The sequence below is a fragment of the Aegilops tauschii genome, chromosome 4, assembly GCF_002575655.3.
Source record: "Aegilops tauschii subsp. strangulata cultivar AL8/78 chromosome 4, Aet v6.0, whole genome shotgun sequence".
NCBI lineage: Eukaryota > Viridiplantae > Streptophyta > Magnoliopsida > Poales > Poaceae > Aegilops > Aegilops tauschii.
The window spans coordinates 485535423-485554561 of record NC_053038.3 but is presented as its reverse complement, the minus strand read 5'-3'; the positions used below and the strand labels follow the sequence as shown (position 1 = coordinate 485554561).

The 19139-nt window shown below is 47.8% G+C and overlaps 1 protein-coding gene across 1 annotated transcript; it reads left to right on the top strand.

The window, feature by feature from the left end:
- Nucleotides 1-15473: 15473 nt before the first annotated feature.
- LOC109734550 (uncharacterized) lies at nucleotides 15474-17663 on the top strand. Its single transcript, XM_020293757.1, has one exon. It carries the CDS (start codon nucleotides 15474-15476, stop codon nucleotides 17661-17663), a length of 2190 nt encoding a protein of 729 aa, XP_020149346.1.
- Nucleotides 17664-19139: the final 1476 nt, after the last annotated feature.

Here is a 19139-nt window from a genome sequence, read left to right as displayed (position 1 = left end):
TTAGCTTTAGCTGCAAATTGTGGATTGATAAAGGAAGTTGTACTGCCTGAATCCAGAAGAGCAACTGCTTGTTTGCCATTGATGTGTATGATAATGGTGGGTGTGGGCACTGCCAATTGTTGGCCCATAGCATGAGCAGAGAGAAACTTGACTTGCTCTTCTTGTTCATTAGTTTCAACTTGTTCATGTTGTGCTCATTCCTCTATTTCTTCTTGATGTTGCTCCTCCACTTCCTGTTCTAACAAATGGACATTTGGTATTAATCTGCACTTGTGTCCATGCATCCACTTGTCCCCACATCTCCAGCATTCCCCCACTTTCCTCACCTTTTGAGTGTTTGTAACAGGGGCTTCTGCGTGTCTGATAGGGATTGGCTGCTGTTGCAAAGGAGTGCTCTGCTTTGCTTGGGAGTTCCAGCTAGACTTCTGGTAAACATTGTTGTATGTAATTCCTTGCTTCTTTGGTGCTGCACTTATGGGTGGGTGGCAAGGTTCAATATCTCTAGCCAAGCAGTAAGCATCTGTAAGTGTTTGAGGCCTGAGAGGTCTGAGTTGAAATTTTATCCCATCTCTTAATCCATTAACATAACACCTGACAAACCACTGTTCCCCTAGCTCAGGGTTTTCTTCTTGGACATCAGCCATCAGGTCTTCAAAAACCTTAGTGTATTCAGACACTGTGCTGTTTAGCTGTTTAACTGAGTTGAATTTTTCAGTTAGATCATAAGATCCTGTGTCAGAAAACCTTTTGATCACTTCAGCTCCAAACTGCTTCCAAGACAGTTGTTTCTTCAATAACCCAGAGCGTCTAAGCCACACATCAGCTTCATCCACCACATACATTTGTGCTAGGGACACCTTGTATTCTTCGAGAGCTGCTGACATCTGAAAGTACTTGTTGCATTCCCTTATCCACCCCACTGGGTCATCACCTGAAAACCGTGGAAAATCCAGTTTTGGTCCTTTTGTTAATGACCTCATGAACTGAGCTTGCATCTCCTGTTCATATGTTTTGTGATAACCCTGCCACATTTGCCTTTCTCTATTCTGTTGATAGAATTTGTTGAAAGCTGGAGTGGGCACATGATCTCTTGCAGTTACTGGTGTACTGACATTCTGGCTAAAATCTGTTCTGATTGGGTTTGCAAACCCTGGAGGTGCTTGTGCCCCGCTGGTTCTTATTGGGGGCAGATTTTGCATTTGATCTTCCATCTGTTTTGATTTTTCTCTTTCAAGTTCTAATTGCTTCCTCAGCTGTTCTGTTCTGGTCAGCTGATCGTGAATGTTTTCCTGTTGCAGCGTTGGGGACTTGGGGACTTGATGTGAGCTGGATGGCATTTCACTCTGAGTAAGTGTTGTTGTGGTTTTTACTAGCGATTGCAGCATTGAACTGATGGTGGACAGTTGTTTGCTGAGATCCAGAACCACTTGCTCAACCCCACCAACTTGCTTGGAGATTTCTCCTTGTTTAGCACTCATGGACAGCACCTCCCCCTGCAATTTGGACATCTCTGACTGCATCTGAACATTATCTTGCTGCAGAACGCCAAAATCATCACGCAGTGCCATGACCTCTTGCAGATCCGCCTCGTCAATTGCTTTGGCACGACCCATCTCCTTCGATCAGAGGATTGGATGAGGAATTTTACCACTGGATCTCCAGCAACCCTTTCCGTTCCCTGATCCTGCCGCCGCCACGATCCACGCCACCGTAGCGCACGGATTTGTGCAGGAACTCGGGATTTTACCGATCAAGCAGTTTGCTCGAGCAACCGATTCCGCTCGACAGACCTGCGCCCGAATATCACCGCCACCAGCGCCTCCACACCGCCGCCGATAACCACCACTCCGCCGCCAACGCCACCAACAGAACTCCGTCGTCGATCACGAAGAAGGGTGGGAATCGCCCGTCGGAGAAAATTCCCCTCGGAATAGCGCCTTCGCCGAGGATTGTTGGCTCTGATTACCACTTTGTCAGGACCTAGCTATGATCTAGGAGGAATTCGGAAAGAAATTGTATAAACTGAGAGGAAAGTTATCCCCCAGATCTACTTTATTGAATATCTGTAAGCAAGCTAGCTTATATGCGAAGCCATCAGGCAATTTAGAGAGAATAGGATGCTCCACCCAGCCACACCCCGGCTGTTATATAGGGAAGCTTTTACCGGCAAGACTGTGAAGTGAAATAGTAACTACTGGAAACGGTACAGTAAGAATCTAACGGTCCGCGACGATGCTGAGTAGAGGAGCGATCCTGGCCGTTGGTGACGATGTGTTATCTGAACCGAATTCTGTAACTGAACTTGGCTGCAGCTCAGGTCCTGACAGTTCCTTCGATCCGAGGGCGCCGCCCCACTCCCAAATCCTGGAGCCCCTCCCCCTCACACCCAATTCTCAACCAAAAGCAGCAATCACGACAGAGAAGATGTGACCGCCGTTGGCTTCACCACCTTCCCCAAACCGCGTCCCCTCTTTCGGGAACACAGGCGCAGTGACACACAGGCGGTGAAATCGCAGCTGATCGACAAGGGGATACGCGAAGCAGAACCGACATGAGAGTCTATTGCTAGGGCTGACCTACAGGGCCCATTGCACGACATCACATTGACCGGCGTAGTCCACCTCGAAAAAGAAACATTGGATCGCTGTGAGGGCTCTAATTCCTGGTAGCTTAGAAACTGTATTGATGTTCATATAGTTTGGTTGTGTGAAGTCCTACCTATAGATGTAAGCCAGACATATATAATGCAGTTAGATCAGATTTTCTATTTCACATCTAAATGTGAAATAGTTACTCACATCTAAGTGTTCAACGATCACTCGCAATCTGACGAGGGCAGACCCAGATCACTTGCGACATAGCAAATCTGAATAGCAAATCCGATGATTTTATGGGTCGGCTATGCGGGGTCTGCTCAGCCGCAGGCCGCGTTGACCCGCAAACCGAAAACTCCCGATAAACGAATTAGACAGGGATTCTGACAGTTGAGTTCAAATTCGAACAATAAAACATAGTTCACGCGTAAATAAAAGCATAGTTTTGTACGACAAACACAAAGGACTTCATGCAAAAGCGACAACCACGTCCATCATCATCTTGGTCGTTTCTTACCCGTCGTCATGATCTTCAGTCCGCACCACCTCCGTCGATGCCATCGTCACCCCCGAATCCATCGCTGGCACTTGTTCTAACTCCGGCACCGAAAGCATCGCCAGGCGGACTGAATGCATTAGCGACACTGGTTCCAAATCCCGATGAGAAAACATCACCGGCACTAAAACACGCACCAGCCGCCGCTAGCATCCTCCTCTTCAAGATGTCTCTTCTTGCCATATCATGCCATTCTTTGATGATGTCGTCTATGTCATCGCGGTTCAATGCCATGATCCTATTCTCTTCGGCAAGAAGCTTGGAGATGGCTTTGTTCTCAGCGGCACGTGCTCTTCTCTCCTCAATGGCCACCTTGCGCAACCCCTAGTCCTTGAGCAATTGCCACATCTCTTGCTTCTCTCGTGCCTTCTACTAGGCCAACTCTTTCTTTTTCTCCAATGTCTTCGCTAACATCAACTCATTTGATTCGCCATGGCATCTATCTTGTCCCGCAAGCTCGATGTTTTGTGTTCCCTCTTGATCTGCTCCTTTGTCTTCTTGTCACTATCGGGCTTGTTCAAGTTTCTTGGGCCATCATCATCTTCATCTTCATCCATGTTCGTAAGTGAACCTCTCTTCGGTGGGGATTCTTTGTCGATCAACTTCCACTTGTCGCACCCTCTGAGCAAGTCCCAACAATGCTCTAGTTTTAAAAAATTGCCTTTCGGAAGCTTCCATGTCTTTGTATCTTTGTTGGGAAATTTTCTCCTACACAATCAAAACAAAGTCAAATGATGCAATCACTTCAATTGGTACTAATTATTTGCGCAACTTGGGACGTGAAAACGAACTCACATAGTCGGATTCCATGGTTCCACTTGGAGGTGCATTGCGAACTTGTTCCAAGCAAGCATCCCAACGGCTACAAATCGGCTTGATCACGTCCCAACAACCTTGGAGTGACTGAAAGGTGCGCGGAGTCCTATTGGGATGCTTCCCCATCATGCGGAAGTATTGATCTTCGATTCTTTGCCAATACCTCTTGGCGGTTTGAGATGTACCGGTGCAACCATCAAGAGACACCGCACTCCAAGCCTTGATCAAGATCTGGTCTTCTAACATCGTGTAGTTCTTCGATCTCGCGCTTTTTTTGCTTGCGCTTGCTCATACACCCCCTCATCTACCTCCTCCACTTCATCTTCACCACCGTGATCATCCACGCCACCCTCCATTTCATTGTAATCGAAATCAACGAACGGGCCTTGATCGATGTCGACGGCGTTGGTGTCCAACATGTTGACGAACTCGGCAATGGCATTGTTTGAACCACCGCTACAGTGAGTGACATCAACTCACGCGCTACCACAATGGCGAAAAGCGAATCAAGTAGAACGAATCAAAGATGCATACCTTCCGGCCATTTCATCGAACACCTCGCATGTGGTGGAAGCAGCGCCATTGAACGGCATCGTTGGGGAACCTCTTGCCGGGGCGGAGGGAGTGGATGAAGGCACCGGCCTTTTCGTAGGAACCTTCTTGCGCTTCACGCCCGAAACCTTGCCAACCTTCTCCGTCGGCGGCTGGGCAGATCGCGCAGCGGCGACGGCGCCCGGCGCGCGTGCCTTCTCGGCAGGGCTAGCCGGATTTCCGCCCTGCAAGACCACATTGCCCTCCTGCTTGCGGGCAGGCGCGGGGGTGCCTTGAGCGACGGCAGGGGCGACGAGATCCGCCAGAGGGATTGTGCGTGCGCGACCTCCACGGTGACGGGGGACGGCTGAGAGGCTTCCATGGCGGCGAAGAATGGCAGGGGAAGATGGACCAGAGCGGGCGGTGGTGAGGCAATGGCGGCCGAGGGGGGCGAGGGGAGCGGGAATGGCCGCGCGGAAATTTCCCTCGTGCCAAATCTCGCTGTGGATAGGGGCGAGCTTGGGTCGGCCTCCCACCCGTGAATCTAAAGGTCGATGGCAAACTTTTGCGCGCCCCACAAAAATTTTTACGGGCCGGACGCGTTTGCGGTGTCTGATCAGGCAGCATTTTTCGCGCGGACCCTTGTCGATCGCAGATCTGATCACTTTGCGCTTTTTCCTCGCCTACACATAGCTTTGGTCTTATATGACTTTGCTATTTGTTGGCATGTTATTTCTGTGCGTCCATTGGTGTTGGTTGTGTGCATCCTAGCTATGCAGAGGCTGGGTATGTGCTCATTATGTTTGTATTCTCTTGATGCTACATTTGAGTCAATAAAATCCACCCTTTGTCAAAAATATTTTGGCGGTTATTTTGCGGATTGCGGCATTATACGGGGTCTGCTAGAGATGCTCTTATGACCCGTAAAAAAAGCAAAGACCTTATGAGGACCAAGGGTCGACACCGCAGATGTGAGTTTGTAGGATTGTTGTGAATCTTTTATCCTTATGTTTTTTATCTATGAATATGTCCATTTTTTTACATGCAACTCAACCAGTCACATGTCCTTTTTTACGTGAAACTCAACTGACTAAGTTGCATGTCTATCCTCGTCGTGTAACTCACCTGACCCAGTTGCATGTTCATCTTGTCCTAAAACTCAACCGACCTTGATTAAATTAGTTTTTTTCCCTTTATATTTTTTTGAAAATTCTTGATTTTTTTATTTAAGTTTTTTATTTTTTATTTCACTTTTTACATTTCTTTTTTTCTTTTCCTTTTTAAAATTTGATTTTTTAAATGAATTTAGCAATGTCTCATCTAAGTTTCTGGTCACTCAACCTGCTTTTTTTAAATATTGTGCAAATCTTGATCACGGATTGTTTTGTCACGTGCGTCCCTTATCTCGTCATACGTTTTGTGTCCACTTGTCATCCTGTTCGCAACTATGTCTTTTCTTGGGCAGTTTTCGCGGCGTGATCTCAGGGCTCGTTTCTTTTTGGCCTGCGTGGTATAATTCTGGTACTACTGCATACGACACTGCTGCTACCTTTGCAAGAGAGGCCAGGAGGAAACTCTTTACACAGTGTGGGTGCTACGGAGGTGCCGACGTATTTGAATTGTTCAAGTTCAAATTTATTTATATTTTTTCCACGTCCCAAAGCGCTTTATCTCTTCTACTACTATGTATAGTTCATAAACCAATTTATTAGTGTGTTGTCCAATGGCGTATCTATGAAGAAAAGTCTAGATACATTAGGTGTGGCCCCTCCCTGCTACCTTAATAGCATCATTCTCTTGTAACAAGAAAAAAGGAGGAGAGTCACCATCTGATAGTATCCAAACAGACACACTCCCACGTTCAAAATGCCTCTGATCCGTCTTCAAAGAAATAACCACCCCTTCAGGCCCCCCGTCTCTCTGATAACCCACAAGTATATGGGGTCAATTGTAGCCTCTTTCGATAAGTAAGAGTGTCGAACCCAACGAGTAGCTAAAGGTAGAACAAATATTCCCTCAAGTTCTATCGACCACCGATACAACTCTACGCACGCTTGACGTTCGCTTTACCTAGAACAAGTATGAAACTAGAAGTACTATGTAGGTGCACTACTGGAATCCACTTCTTTGTTGTCTGCCAATTCTTTGCCATCTGCTGGCTGACGGCAAAGAAGGTCTTTGCCGTCCGCTTACATAAAACGGACGGCAAAGAACTGGCTGATGGCAAAGTAGGTCTTTGCCGTCAGCCAAATCTTTGCCGTCCGCTAGCGGATGGCAAAGAGAGAGGTGGGCCCCACTAACGAGCTGCATAGAAAAACCTAACGACCCCCCCCCCCTTTGCCGTCTGCTAGCATACGGCAAAGAGCAAAAAAGCGGACGACAAAGGATGGCGGACAGCAAAGAGTTGACCTAACTAACGGGCCGAGCCCCACCCCGGCCGCCCCACACTCTCTCTCTCTCTCTCTCTCTCTCTGTCTGTCTATGTTTCTCTCGTCCTCTCTCCCCGATGACCCGCCGCCGCCCCCTTGCCCCGTCGCCCCTCGCCCCGTCGCTGCCGCCCCTTGCCCCGTCGCCCTTGCCCCGCCGCCCCCTCGCCCAGCCGTCGCCGCCCCCTCGCCCAGCCGCCCCGCCCCATCCCCTGCGTCGCCCCCCGCCTCGTCCCACCGCGGATGTCCGGCCTCCCCCTCCACCGGGCCGCCGCCTCCTCCAGCGGCCGCCCTCCCATCCACCAGCCGCCCCGCGCTCCTCCACCGGCGATCCCCTGCAGGTGAGTTCTTCCCCCCAGTTTTTTAGTTTAGTTTTTTAGTTTCTTTTAGTTTAGTTTATGGTTTAGTTTTAGTTTTAGTTTTAGTTTAGTTTTATTTTCAGTTTAGTTTTAGTTTTAGTTTTAGTTTATTTTAGTTTAGTTTTATTTTAGATTAGTTTTAGTTTTAGTTTAGAAGAAGAAGAAGAGTAGAAGGAGGAGAAGAAGAAAGAAGAAGAAGAAGAAGAAGAAGAAGAAGAAGAAGAAGAGGAAGAGAAGAAGGAAAGGAACCCCCCCCCCCCCCCCCCCGCCAACTTAGTGTGTATGTGGATCTGTAAAGGATTGGTTCAAGGAGGCTAATATTAAGGAATTTTATAGAGATAGATTCATCATTTCCTAGCCAACTTATCTGCAATATGCATGATGTCATTCGCTCATTTGCTCAATTTATGGCTAGGGATGAAACATTAGTAGCTCACAGTGGAGATACTGCTAAAAAAACCTTATATCATCAACTTTTCGTAGATTGTCTATAGAAACCAAAGGAGTGGGATCAGATGTATTTGAGTAGAGAGCAGAAATTGCTTAGGTCACTAATATTAACCGGAAGCCTCAAAATTCAGCCTAGTGATTCGTTGATTAACTTCCAAATAGCATTGTCAGGCTTCAAGGGTTGAGATTTCTTGATATTGAGGACACTTGTGTAAAGTTTATTCCTAGGGGTTTCCGGGCTCTTACAAATTTGAGGGTACTATGTGGGTTTCCAGCCTATATTGATGGTGACTGGTGTAGTATGGAAGAGTTGGGGCCTCTTTCATAGCTCAATTGCCTTTCACTATGGAGCCTAGAAAATGTACCTACTGCCTTATTGGCTGCAAAGGCGAGGGTAAATGCAAAGAAACAACTCACCTCTCTTGCTTTAACATGTGGTGGTAGGGTGGGAGCTGGGTTGGTCCAAGGAGGAGTCTCTGAGTTCAAGGAGGAGGAGCAAAGAAGAGGGAAAGGGAAAGGAAGAAGAAGAAGAGGAGGAGGAAGAAGAAGAAGAAGAAGACTAGGGTTCCGCCACGTTTTGCAGTTTCTTTCTTTTCTTTAGTTGAATGTTTTTATACTGCTAGCTAGTTGCCTAGTTTGCTGACCCAAAGAAGTTAAAATAGTCATTATATGAAATTCAACTAAAGTCAACATTTTTGACGACTAGTGCTACTAATAAATTCAACTAGAGCCATCATATGTCCACAAGTGCATTGTTTTTTGAATGAGAAATGATAACTTGGTGTAGTTGATTATCTTCTGCTCAAATTTCTTATGTTATAATGTTGTAAGGGTACTAATTGGTCTCTTCTGCTGCTTATCAGAGATGGGGGGAAGCCGCCACCGCAGACTCCGCTCTGCCACACCGGAGTACGAGTTGGATGCTTTCGAGTTCTTCAGTATCATACTTGGGACTTCAGTATCATCCACGAGGCTGGTATATAAAAGGAGAGATCTCCCCTTCACCCATCATTATGATAACTCTGTTGTTTGCTACATCACTCATTGTCCCAAACTGCAGAGGCTGCCTGACACTTTTATGAACATGCTGGGTGAAGATCCGCCAAATAATGTGAAGCTGCGACAGGCCGGCTGTGGGTTTCGCAGGCTGTGGGACGTGGAGTTGGTGATCAAGGAGGGCCACATGTACCTGTGTCGTGGCTGGGAGAAGTTCTACCGTGCCTACGACCTGCGGCAGGGGTACTTCCTTCTCTTCAGGTACGACGACGACGCCACCATGCTCATCATGAAGGTGTTCAACGCGACTATGTGTCGCATGCACTACGCTGACGACGATGATGCCAGTACATTCTGCCTCTTCTCCTCTACATTTGGCTTTGTCTCGCATCGATTGTTAACGGTCATTGTTGCATTTGGACAGGAAATGGGATCAGAAGCAGCGACACTGGCTACAGCCAAAGCAGCAGCGATTCTGGCTGTAGCAAAAGCAACAGCGATTCTAGCTGTAGCAAAAGCAGCAGCGATTCTGGCTGCAGCAAAGACAGCAAGGAGGATGATCCGGACCGGAGTGGGGAAGAAGAGGAGCAGAGTGGGCATCAGGCTGAGGATGACCTAGCAATGGTGGTGGCTGACCAAGGGCAAGAGATGGTGGTGGCTGACCATGGGCAAGAGATGGTGGTGGCTGAGGATGACCTAGCGATGGTCGTGCCTGTCCTGCCTGAAGATGGCCTCACGATGGTGGTGGTGCCTGACAATGACCTCGCGCCGATGGTGGCGCCGGCGATCCCACAGCTGGGCGACATGACCACGCCAATTGTGGTAGAAGACTACATCCCACTGCCTCCACCGCCTCGCCGCTCTTGGCGCATCAGGCTGAGGAAGGAGAAGGAGAAGAACAATAAGAACTGAACTATGTCAGGTATGTTTGATCTCCAAAATGATCTATATATACTTAGCTTTGTTTCCTCCGATATGCTTAGTTACCTATGTTAGATCTAATATGCTTAGTTACCTATGTTAGCTCTAATATGCTAAGTTATCTCTACTATGCTTAGTTTCCTATATGTTAGCTCCAAAATTACTTATGTTAGCACAAAATGACCAAGTTTACATAATAAGCTTATAGTCTTCTTCTTCTTCTTCTTATTCTTCTTCTTCTTCTCCAAAATGACATAAGTTAGCTCTAAGTTAGCTCTAATATGCTTACTTTCCTATAGGTTAACTCCAAAATTACTTATGTTAGCACAAAATGACCAAGTTTACATAATAAGCTTATAGTCTTCTTCTTCTTCTTCTTCTTCTTCTTCTTCTTATTCTTCTAGTCTTCTTCTAGTCTTCTTCTTCTTCTTCATTTTCTTCTAGGTTAGCTCCATTTTACTTAAGTATGCTTACTTCTTATAGTCTTCTTCTTCTTCTTCTTCATTTTATTCTTCATCTTCTAACATCTTGTTTATCATTTTGCAGATTTGATTTAATTCACGGAAGCTTGCATGGATGGAGTGCTTCTTTTCCATTTGTGCTTTTATTTTGTATCAATGAACTTGCATGGTTGGAACTTGTTATATGGATGGATGGATAACGGTGTTGGATGAACAAATGTGAAACTTTTGTAATATGTAAGGATGGAACTATATATGTGTTGGTTATGTATGTATATATGATGAAACTAGTGTGTTGGAAATGCTTGTTGTGTATATATGTATATCTGTTTATATCTGTGAATTGCTGTCAAATTGAATGAATTAAATTAAAAACATGGTTGTACAGGCTCTTTGCCGTCAGCTAGCTGACGGCGAAGACGGCAAACATGCCACGTGGCAGCTACCTATGATTCTTGGGACTGGCATGTTTGAGCACTTTGCCGTCCGCCAGCGGACGGCAAAGACCTTAGCCTCTTTGTCATCCGCTGGCTGACGGCAAAGCACGCCATTAACCCCTAACGGCTCTCACCCCACCTCACTGCCGTCCACGATCTTTGCCGTCTGCTGGCCACCAACGGCGGACGGCACAATCCTTTGCCGTCCGTTTCTAAGAAGCGGACGACAAAGAAGGCCTTTGCTGGCACGTGTTCATCCGGATATTTTTGTCATTAGCCAGCGTACGGCAAAGAAGTTTGCCGTCCGTGATCTATGCCTTTGTCGTCCGCCATGGCGGATGGCAAAGAAGCTGATTCCAGTAGTGGTGTTTTTGGATAGGTTTGCAAGAAAATAAAGAGCGCGTAAATAAAAAGTAGGGGCTGTTTAGATAAAAACACAATAAAGTAAATATAGCGAGTGTGGAGAAGTGGTGGTAGGAGTTGCAAAATTGTCCCTAAGCAATTGACTACTTTACTAGACCGATAGCAAGTTTTATGTGGGAGAGGCCACTGCTAGCATGTCATCCCTGACTTGGAATTCTATGCACTTATGATTGGAACTATTAGCAAGCGTCCGCAACTACTAACGTTCATTAAGGTAAATCCCAACCATAGCATTAAGATATATTGGTCCCCCTTCAATCCCGTATGCATCAATTTCTATGCTAGGTAGAAGCTTCTGTCACTCTTGCCCTCCAATACATAGTCCTATCAACATACAACTAACCTATGGTGTGATCCACGCGCGTGCTCATATGATGGGCACCAAAGGACAGCAACATAACCACAAGCAAATTAAATCAATCATAGTAATTCATCAACCACCGATAGGACAACGAAAATCTACTCAGACATCATAGGATGGCAACACATCATTGGATAATAATATGAAGCATAAAGCACCATGTTCAAGTAGAGGGTACAGCGGGTTGAGGGAGAGTGGACCACTGTAGATAGAGGGGGGGGGGAGGTGATGGAGATGTTGGTGAAGATAGCGGAGGTGTTGGTGAAGATCGCGGTGATGATGATGGTGGCCACGGCAGCGTTCCGGCGCCACCGGAAGAGAGGGGGAGAGGGGGCACCTTCTTCTTCTTCTTCCTTGACCTCCTCCCTAGATGGGAGAAGGGTTTCCCCTCTAGTCCTTGGCCTCCATGGCATGGGAGGGGCGAGAGCCCCTCCGAGATTAGATCTGTCTCTCTGTCTCTCTCTGTTTCTGCGTTCTGGTATTTTGCCCTTTCACCGTTTCGTATATATATGGAGATCCGTAACTCCGATTGGATTGAAACCTTCGCTGAGATTTTTTTTCTTCTGAAAATTAGCTTTCTTGCGGCCGAAGAAGAGCAGCAACCGTCTTACGAGTGGCCCACGAGGGTCAGGGGCGCGCCCCCCTGCCTCATGGCCACCTCGGGCACCGTCTCGCGTCGATTCTTCTTCCCATATTCTCCAAATATTCCAAAAATATTCTCCGTCCGTTTTTATCCCGTTTGGACTCCGTTTGATATGGGGTTTCTGCGAAACATAAAACATGCAACAAAAAGAAACTGGCACTGGGCACTGGATCAATATGTTAGTCCCAAAAATAGTATAAAAAGTTGCCAAAAGTATATGAAAGTTGTATAATATTGGCATGGAACAATCAATAGATACGACGGAGACGTATCATTCTCCCAGGCGGGGCGACTCGGACGGAACCCTAGCTAGCACAGCCGCCACCCCTTCCCCCTCTGATCCTCTCTCCACACTGCAGACGAAGGACTCCTCCAGTCAAAGGCCTTGAGGTTGACGGCGGTGTCGGGTCCTCATCCTTCTCGCGTGACTGATGGCCGGGGGGATCCTTTCTCGCATTGCAGGATCTCTGGCCGGAGATTCATGGCGGCCCTAGACGGCGTGTTTCGTCCGACAGAGATGGGCGCCGGGGCGGTGGCCTCAGATTTCTTCAGTGACTTGGACAACCACTGTGGACACGAGAGAGCGGCACAACGACTAGTTCGGGGGGCACGGTGCGTCTTATCTATTCATCTCCGCATGGTGCGGGTGGTGGCGGTGCCCGCTGATATCTTCGACCTACTATTGGGAACCGGCGAGTGGTGCGATCCTTGGGTTCTCTTTGCTCAAGATGGTGTTCTGCCAGTTGTCGGCCCTCATGGATCTGGCCGTTGACGAGTTCCAGAATGCTCCGCCGGAGACCTCCATTGGGTGCTTGACGCTTGTAGATTGCTGGATCGAATGGGATTCGGTCGTGTGCGCCTCTATTTCAGCCCGAGTGGTTTCAGGAGAGTGTGACGTGAAGCTTCGGTGTGTGTTGACATTATGGGACACATCAGTATTTCGATTTCCATAGTGACGACAGTGGCGGAGAATGTCATGGTGGCTGAGGTCTGAGGCCTTGTAATGGCGAATTGAATCTTCATGGCGATGAGTACTTTGCTTGGTGATTCGCGACTCATAGCAGCGGCATCAGCAAGTGGGGGCGGCAGCACAGGTGGAGTATTGAGTCATAGCTTTCAGGGTGAAAACTCAAGTTCTTGCCTTAATTGGTTGTGCGTGACAATGACCTTGTTGAAGGCATTATTTTTAGAGCGCGGATCTTCTCCAGGTGAAGATCTAAGATCTATGATCGGGCGATGACGGTACTTGTGCACTGTTTTCTTCTTGGAGACGTCGTTTTTGGAGAATTTGGACTTCGGGTGTTGTACAAGTGGTGGTTCGTGCTGCATCCATGAGGAATTGATCGGGAGTTTTTCTTCTTCCTTTTATCTTTTGGATTTGTGCATCCGTAATGTCTTTACGATATTGCGTTGTTGCAGAGGCTGAGTGTAATTAGTATCTCTATGATATTAATATTATTTCCTTTGTCAAAAAAAGAAATAACTACCCGATCCTTGCATGCATTTACTTGTAATCAAATCTACTGAACTATGAGTGCACGTCCAATGAACTCTCAGAATGATATCATAGCCCTTTAGCTGCAATAATCTAAAGTCAAATATGAGGGACTCCCCTTAAATGTCGTTAGGGCATTGTTTTTAACAAAATCGATGCAAAGAGTGCCCCCATTAACCACCATACAACTTTAGTTCTTTTAGCGGGCGTCATAAAGCTTAGTTACCATGCTTCGTGTAAAGAAAGTGGCAGCACAACAAGTGTTGTAGCAGCATAATTCTCTTTTTTCTTTTCAAAAGGAGTAACGGGCAATTCTACTACTACTACTGCATGAGGCACCGTGGCTATGTTTGAAAGAGAGGCCATGAGAAGGAGAAAACTCTTACACGGTACGACTAGTACGAAGATCCCTTTGTTGTATTTGGACTATTTAGGTTCAAATTCATTTAATATCTCTTGCTCCTTGGGAGTACTCCCTTCGTCATAAAATGAGTTTCTCAACTTTGTAGTACTAACTTTAGTGTAAAGTAGTATTAAGGTCAAAACACTTATTTTGAGACGAAGGACGTAGATCATAAACGTGCCTTGTGTGATCGGTGTGCATTATTGGATGCAGAGGCAGGGGGTTTCGACCTCCTTTTCGGAAATAAATTAGGCGCGACCCCTCCTTGCCTTAATAGGAACACTCTCTCGTAACAAGAAAAAAAGTTTGGGACACCTAGGTGCCCAGGCTCCTTACCTGGATGCCGTTGGATCATACTTGATCTCGCTGTTAAAAACAGTATATATTTTGCATGTATACCCGCATTATTACTTTCCTATTTGCTTGCATGAACTGCTATAAAAAGAAATAAAGGTTGCCTAATTGATACGTGTCATTATTTTCCCTTCATGATAGGAAATTGCAATTAATCATTTAGCATACTTGTTGCTATGCAGGTGCATAATAATTAATTAGAAAAATACCTCACAATTTTTTTAGCACATACAACATTACGTACATATTTTTATTGGGTATAATAGCAACACGTATATATTTTCAATGGGTATGACACCGATACTCACATATTTTTATTAGGTATAATACCCATTAACTGGTATCACGGTCTAAAAAATATACACGTGGATATCTCGGGTACATATACAAGTTATAAAATGTGTGATATTGATGGGTATGTACAAAGAAAATTCACATTGAGGTATGCATATTTATGTTTATATTTTTATTGGGTATAACACCAACACGTACATATTTATTTGCATATTCGCATCGAGGAATACTTATGTGTATATTTCATTGGGTATAACATCAACACATACTTATTAAAATGTATAATATTCATATGTATATTTTTACTGGGTATAACATCAACGCATACAAATTTACGTAGGTATAATACCCACTAACTGGTATCTCAGTCTAATAACATATACACGTGCGTATCTCGGACACATTTACATATATACATAGCCAAATATAAGTGTTCAGACTATTTTTGTTTTGGAAAACAATCATTGACTTCTTAAAATACTAGTACATGCAAACAAAACATGAAAAGTCATTATTTTGTCAATTGTACACCATGCAGTAATGAATAGGACTTGCCATAAGGTGCCCAAACAATTTACCTTATATATATATTGGATGGAGAGGACTTGCCATAAGGTGCCCAAACAATTTACCTTACTATTAAGGGAAGGACTTACCACGGAGAGGCAAGGGGTTTCGACCTCCTTTTCGGAAATAAATTAGGCGCGATCCCTCCTTACCTTAATAGGAACATTCTCTCGTAACAAGAAAAAAAGAAGGAGAGTCAGCATCTAATAATCTCCAAACTGACACGCACTCTCATGCACGCAAGCAAGAAACTAGCACGTTCAAAATGCGTCCGAGCTAGCGGAGCTTGCACTGCATAATGTCATTGCTGTCCTATAAATAGCACCAAGCTAGTGCCGAGAAGCAACGCACACCACGCTCGGCCAGCGCAAGCGTACGCCATACCAATGGACCGTCGCGCTACCTTCGCTTCCCGGAGCTTCGCCGCCCCGAGCATCCGCATCAACATCCCCGACCAGCTGCCCACGTTGTTCGAGCCGCAGAAGGCCATGCCGAAGCCGAACCCGCGCTCCGGCACCACCGCCGACGCACCACCGTCGCCGGAGCGCCGCCTCACCGTGCTGGCCCTGCAGCTGGCCGTGCTCGAGAAGGCGGCGAGCCGGCTGGGCACGCTGGCCTTCATATGGGCCACCGTCGTGCTGCTCGCCGGCTTCGCCATCACCCTCAGCCCAACTGACTTCTGGTGTATCACGGGCCTTCTCCTCATCGAGGGCACCCGCATCTTGGGACGCAGCCACGAGCTGGAGTGGCAGCACCACCAGGCCAGCCGGACCCGCCCCGCCTCCCACGCCGCCGTCCGCGCCTTCTTCTGGATGCAGCTGCTCTCGGCGTCGGCGTGCGTCTCCCTCTCCCTCGTCCGCCTCATCCACCAGCACTACGGCGGCACCGAGGACGCCCGCACCAATCGTGCCGCAGCGCTCAACATCTTCTACAGCCTCGCGCTCGCAGAGGCGCTGCTCTTCCTCATCGAGAAAGCGCTCTGGCAGTGGAAGGTGAGCCACCACCGCCTCCTCGAGCGCGTCGCCGACGACTGCAACCTCGCCAGCGCCTGCGGCCAGGTCGCCGTCCGCTGCTTCTTCTACGACTCTTACATGCGCTGCCTCAACGGCAGCAGCTTCGATGGTCTCCACATGACTCTCGTCTCCTACGCCGACGACCTCATCACCGTGGGCTCGCACGACGAGCAGAGCCTCGGCGCCAGCATTCTCGTCGCGCTCGCCGAGTCCGACCGTTTCGCCGACGCCACGCTGCGCAGGATCTGTGTTTCCGCGCCCACCATCGAGCGCCTCATCGAGATGCTCAGCTGGAAGGGGGCCTCGGAGCGGGACGTCCGGCGCTCGGCCGCCGTGGTCGTGTCCATGCTCACCGAGAGGAAGCTCATCCTGCTACGAGTCACCGGCATCCCCGGTGCCATCGAGTCCGTCGCGTCGCTGCTCTACGCCGACCTCGACGAGCTCAACATCCTCGGTCTCTCCATCCTCAACAAGCTGGCGCACGACCACGACAACTGCGACAAGATCGGCAAGACCAGGGGCCTCCTCGACAAGATCATCTCCTACTCCAGCATCGACCATGCGCTGGCGGCGTCGACGCCCAGGGACATGAGGATCAAGGCGGTGAAGCAGTCGCTGCGCGTGGTGAAGAGGCTGGCCAGCACGACGGGGAACACCGGGAAGCTGCTCCGACGGGAGCTCACCGACATCGTCTTCACCGTGAGCAACGTCAGGGAGGTCCTGCAGCGGCGCGATAAGAATGTCCAGTTGGAGCTGCACCAGATGGCCATCGAGATACTCACGAGTCTTGCCATGGACGATGTGGCCAGGGAGATAATCGGCGAGACGGGGGGCGTGGTCAGCGTGCTGGTCGCCATGTTCTTGCCGGCGGGGTTTACCACGAAGGAGTGTCGAACGACGGACGCTGTCCGAGTGGAGGCCGGCGAGGCGCTCGCCATGCTGGCTATCGAGAACAAGAAGAACTGCGGGGAGATCATAATGGCTCTCGGCGGAGGGGTCTGGCGGCTCGTCGACGCGCTGAAGGACCCCATCATCATAGTCAGCGCCGCAAGGATCATGCGCAACTTATGCTCCTACGCCGGTGACGAGTGGCAGATCCCGCTGAGAGGGGTCACCGCCGGCGCCGCCAAGGTACTTAGGTCCATCACGGTGGAGAAGGCCAAGATCCTCAGCATCTTCATCGGGCTGGCGGCGCAGATGCTCCCGTACATGGAGCCCGGGGAACTCCACGCGAGGCTCGCCGCGGCGAGGGTAGTGGACACGGTGCTGGCAAGGACGCTCGTGCAGGTGCTGCGGGAGTACAGCCGCCCGTCCATGGATGTACCCCGGATCCGGCGGTACACCATCGAGCTCGCCATGGCCATGATGCGGTTGGACGCGCGCTACGTGGCCCTGTTCGTGGAGCTCGGGATGGGGAGCGAGCTGAGGTGCGTGGCGGGGACCACCTCGCAGCTGGAGTGCTTCAACGTCTTCTCCGGGAGCGTCGGGCTCAGCCGCCGCGCAACCAGCGTCCGCTCCCTCGTCACGTCGGCATTGGAGCTGATGAACAAGGGCCGGAATTAAGCCCTAAAACCACTATATACACCTGCACACTGCGAGCTCCTGCACTATTTGTCTTTCTATTGCATTATGGTTTGTTATGTTAATATTACTATTGTGTATTCGTGTATCATTTCACACTACTCACACTATGGAGTAGTTCATACATACTGTAAAAGAACTACATAATTTGTGGTATGTTATGCTACAACAATAAATGCAATATGAATTTATCTAGTACTTCCTCCATAAACTAATATAAAAAGCATTTAGATCACTATCCATCTTATATTGGTTTACAGAGGGAGTACTCCCTATTATAAAATCTTAACAGCTTAGAACTGGATGAATAACTTATCACAGTTAGGAGACGCCCTAAGCGAATGCGCGCATCAACCGTATACAAACTGCTGCATTCCACAAAGTTGCTTAATATGGCGCTCCGAATGCATTAATTGGAATTGGCTTGAACACTCTGACCCTGACTTGTACTACTATTTTGTTCAAAATGTTTGTATGAAAGGTGAAGAAAATGCTCTAATGTAGTTTGGGGACTTTATAAAAGGATTTTGTTTATGATTTATGGAACAAAATAGTTGATGTAACTGCATTCCCTCCGATTCCATGTAATTGCCACGACAAGAATTATGGAACGGAGTGACTACCACTAGTGCAGAACCGGGCTTTAGCGCTGGTTCGTAAGGGCCTTTAGTGCCGGTTCTGCAACCGGCACTAAAGAGTGGAGACTAAAGGCCCCCCCCCCCCCTTTACTACCGGTTCGGCACGAACCGGTGCTAAAGTGCCACCACGTGGCACGAGCCAGGCCCGGGTGCTGGTAGACCATTAGTACCGGTTGGTAGCACCAACCGGTACTAAATGTTTGGGGGGGGGGGGTTTGGTTTTAATTTTTATTTTTCCATTAATTTTGTGTTTTCTATTTAATTCTTGTTTGTTTGCTGGTATTTTACGATACTACATATTGTACACGTTATGCATATATATAAATAGATTTTCTCGTAGAACCGATCATATATATATATATATATAATCGAATGTCTCACAACCACCATTAATTATTCACACATACACATGTATATATATACAATTTCTCCTACATGTTGCCTTGGTGCCTTCGGAGCACGATGACAAGTGGTTCATGGGGGCGGTAGCAGGTAATAGTATTCTCCTTTGGGATCTATGACCTGGTCGAGCAAAAATCCCGCTATTTCCTCTTGAAGTGCTCGTATGCGCTCCTCTGGTAGGAGCTGGTCCCGCACCTCTTTGAATTGTTAAGAAGGAGATCAATATGCATGTGTATTAGTTGTGTGACTAGATATCGACAATCATGTAAGATTTGTAAATAGTGTTCTGGCAAACGTACCCAGTCCTGTCTATCAGGTCTGCTCCTTTCGGACGCCATCATGCGAATGTTCTCGCAAACGTAGTATGCACACACTTCAGTCCCCGGCGCCTGCTTCAGGGCCTTTATGAGAATAGAAT

Bases quoted from the DNA above. Each gene is read 5' to 3' on its own strand.
- LOC109734550 (XM_020293757.1), top strand. From the start codon at position 15,474: ATGGACCGTCGCGCTACCTTCGCTTCCCGGAGCTTCGCCGCCCCGAGC.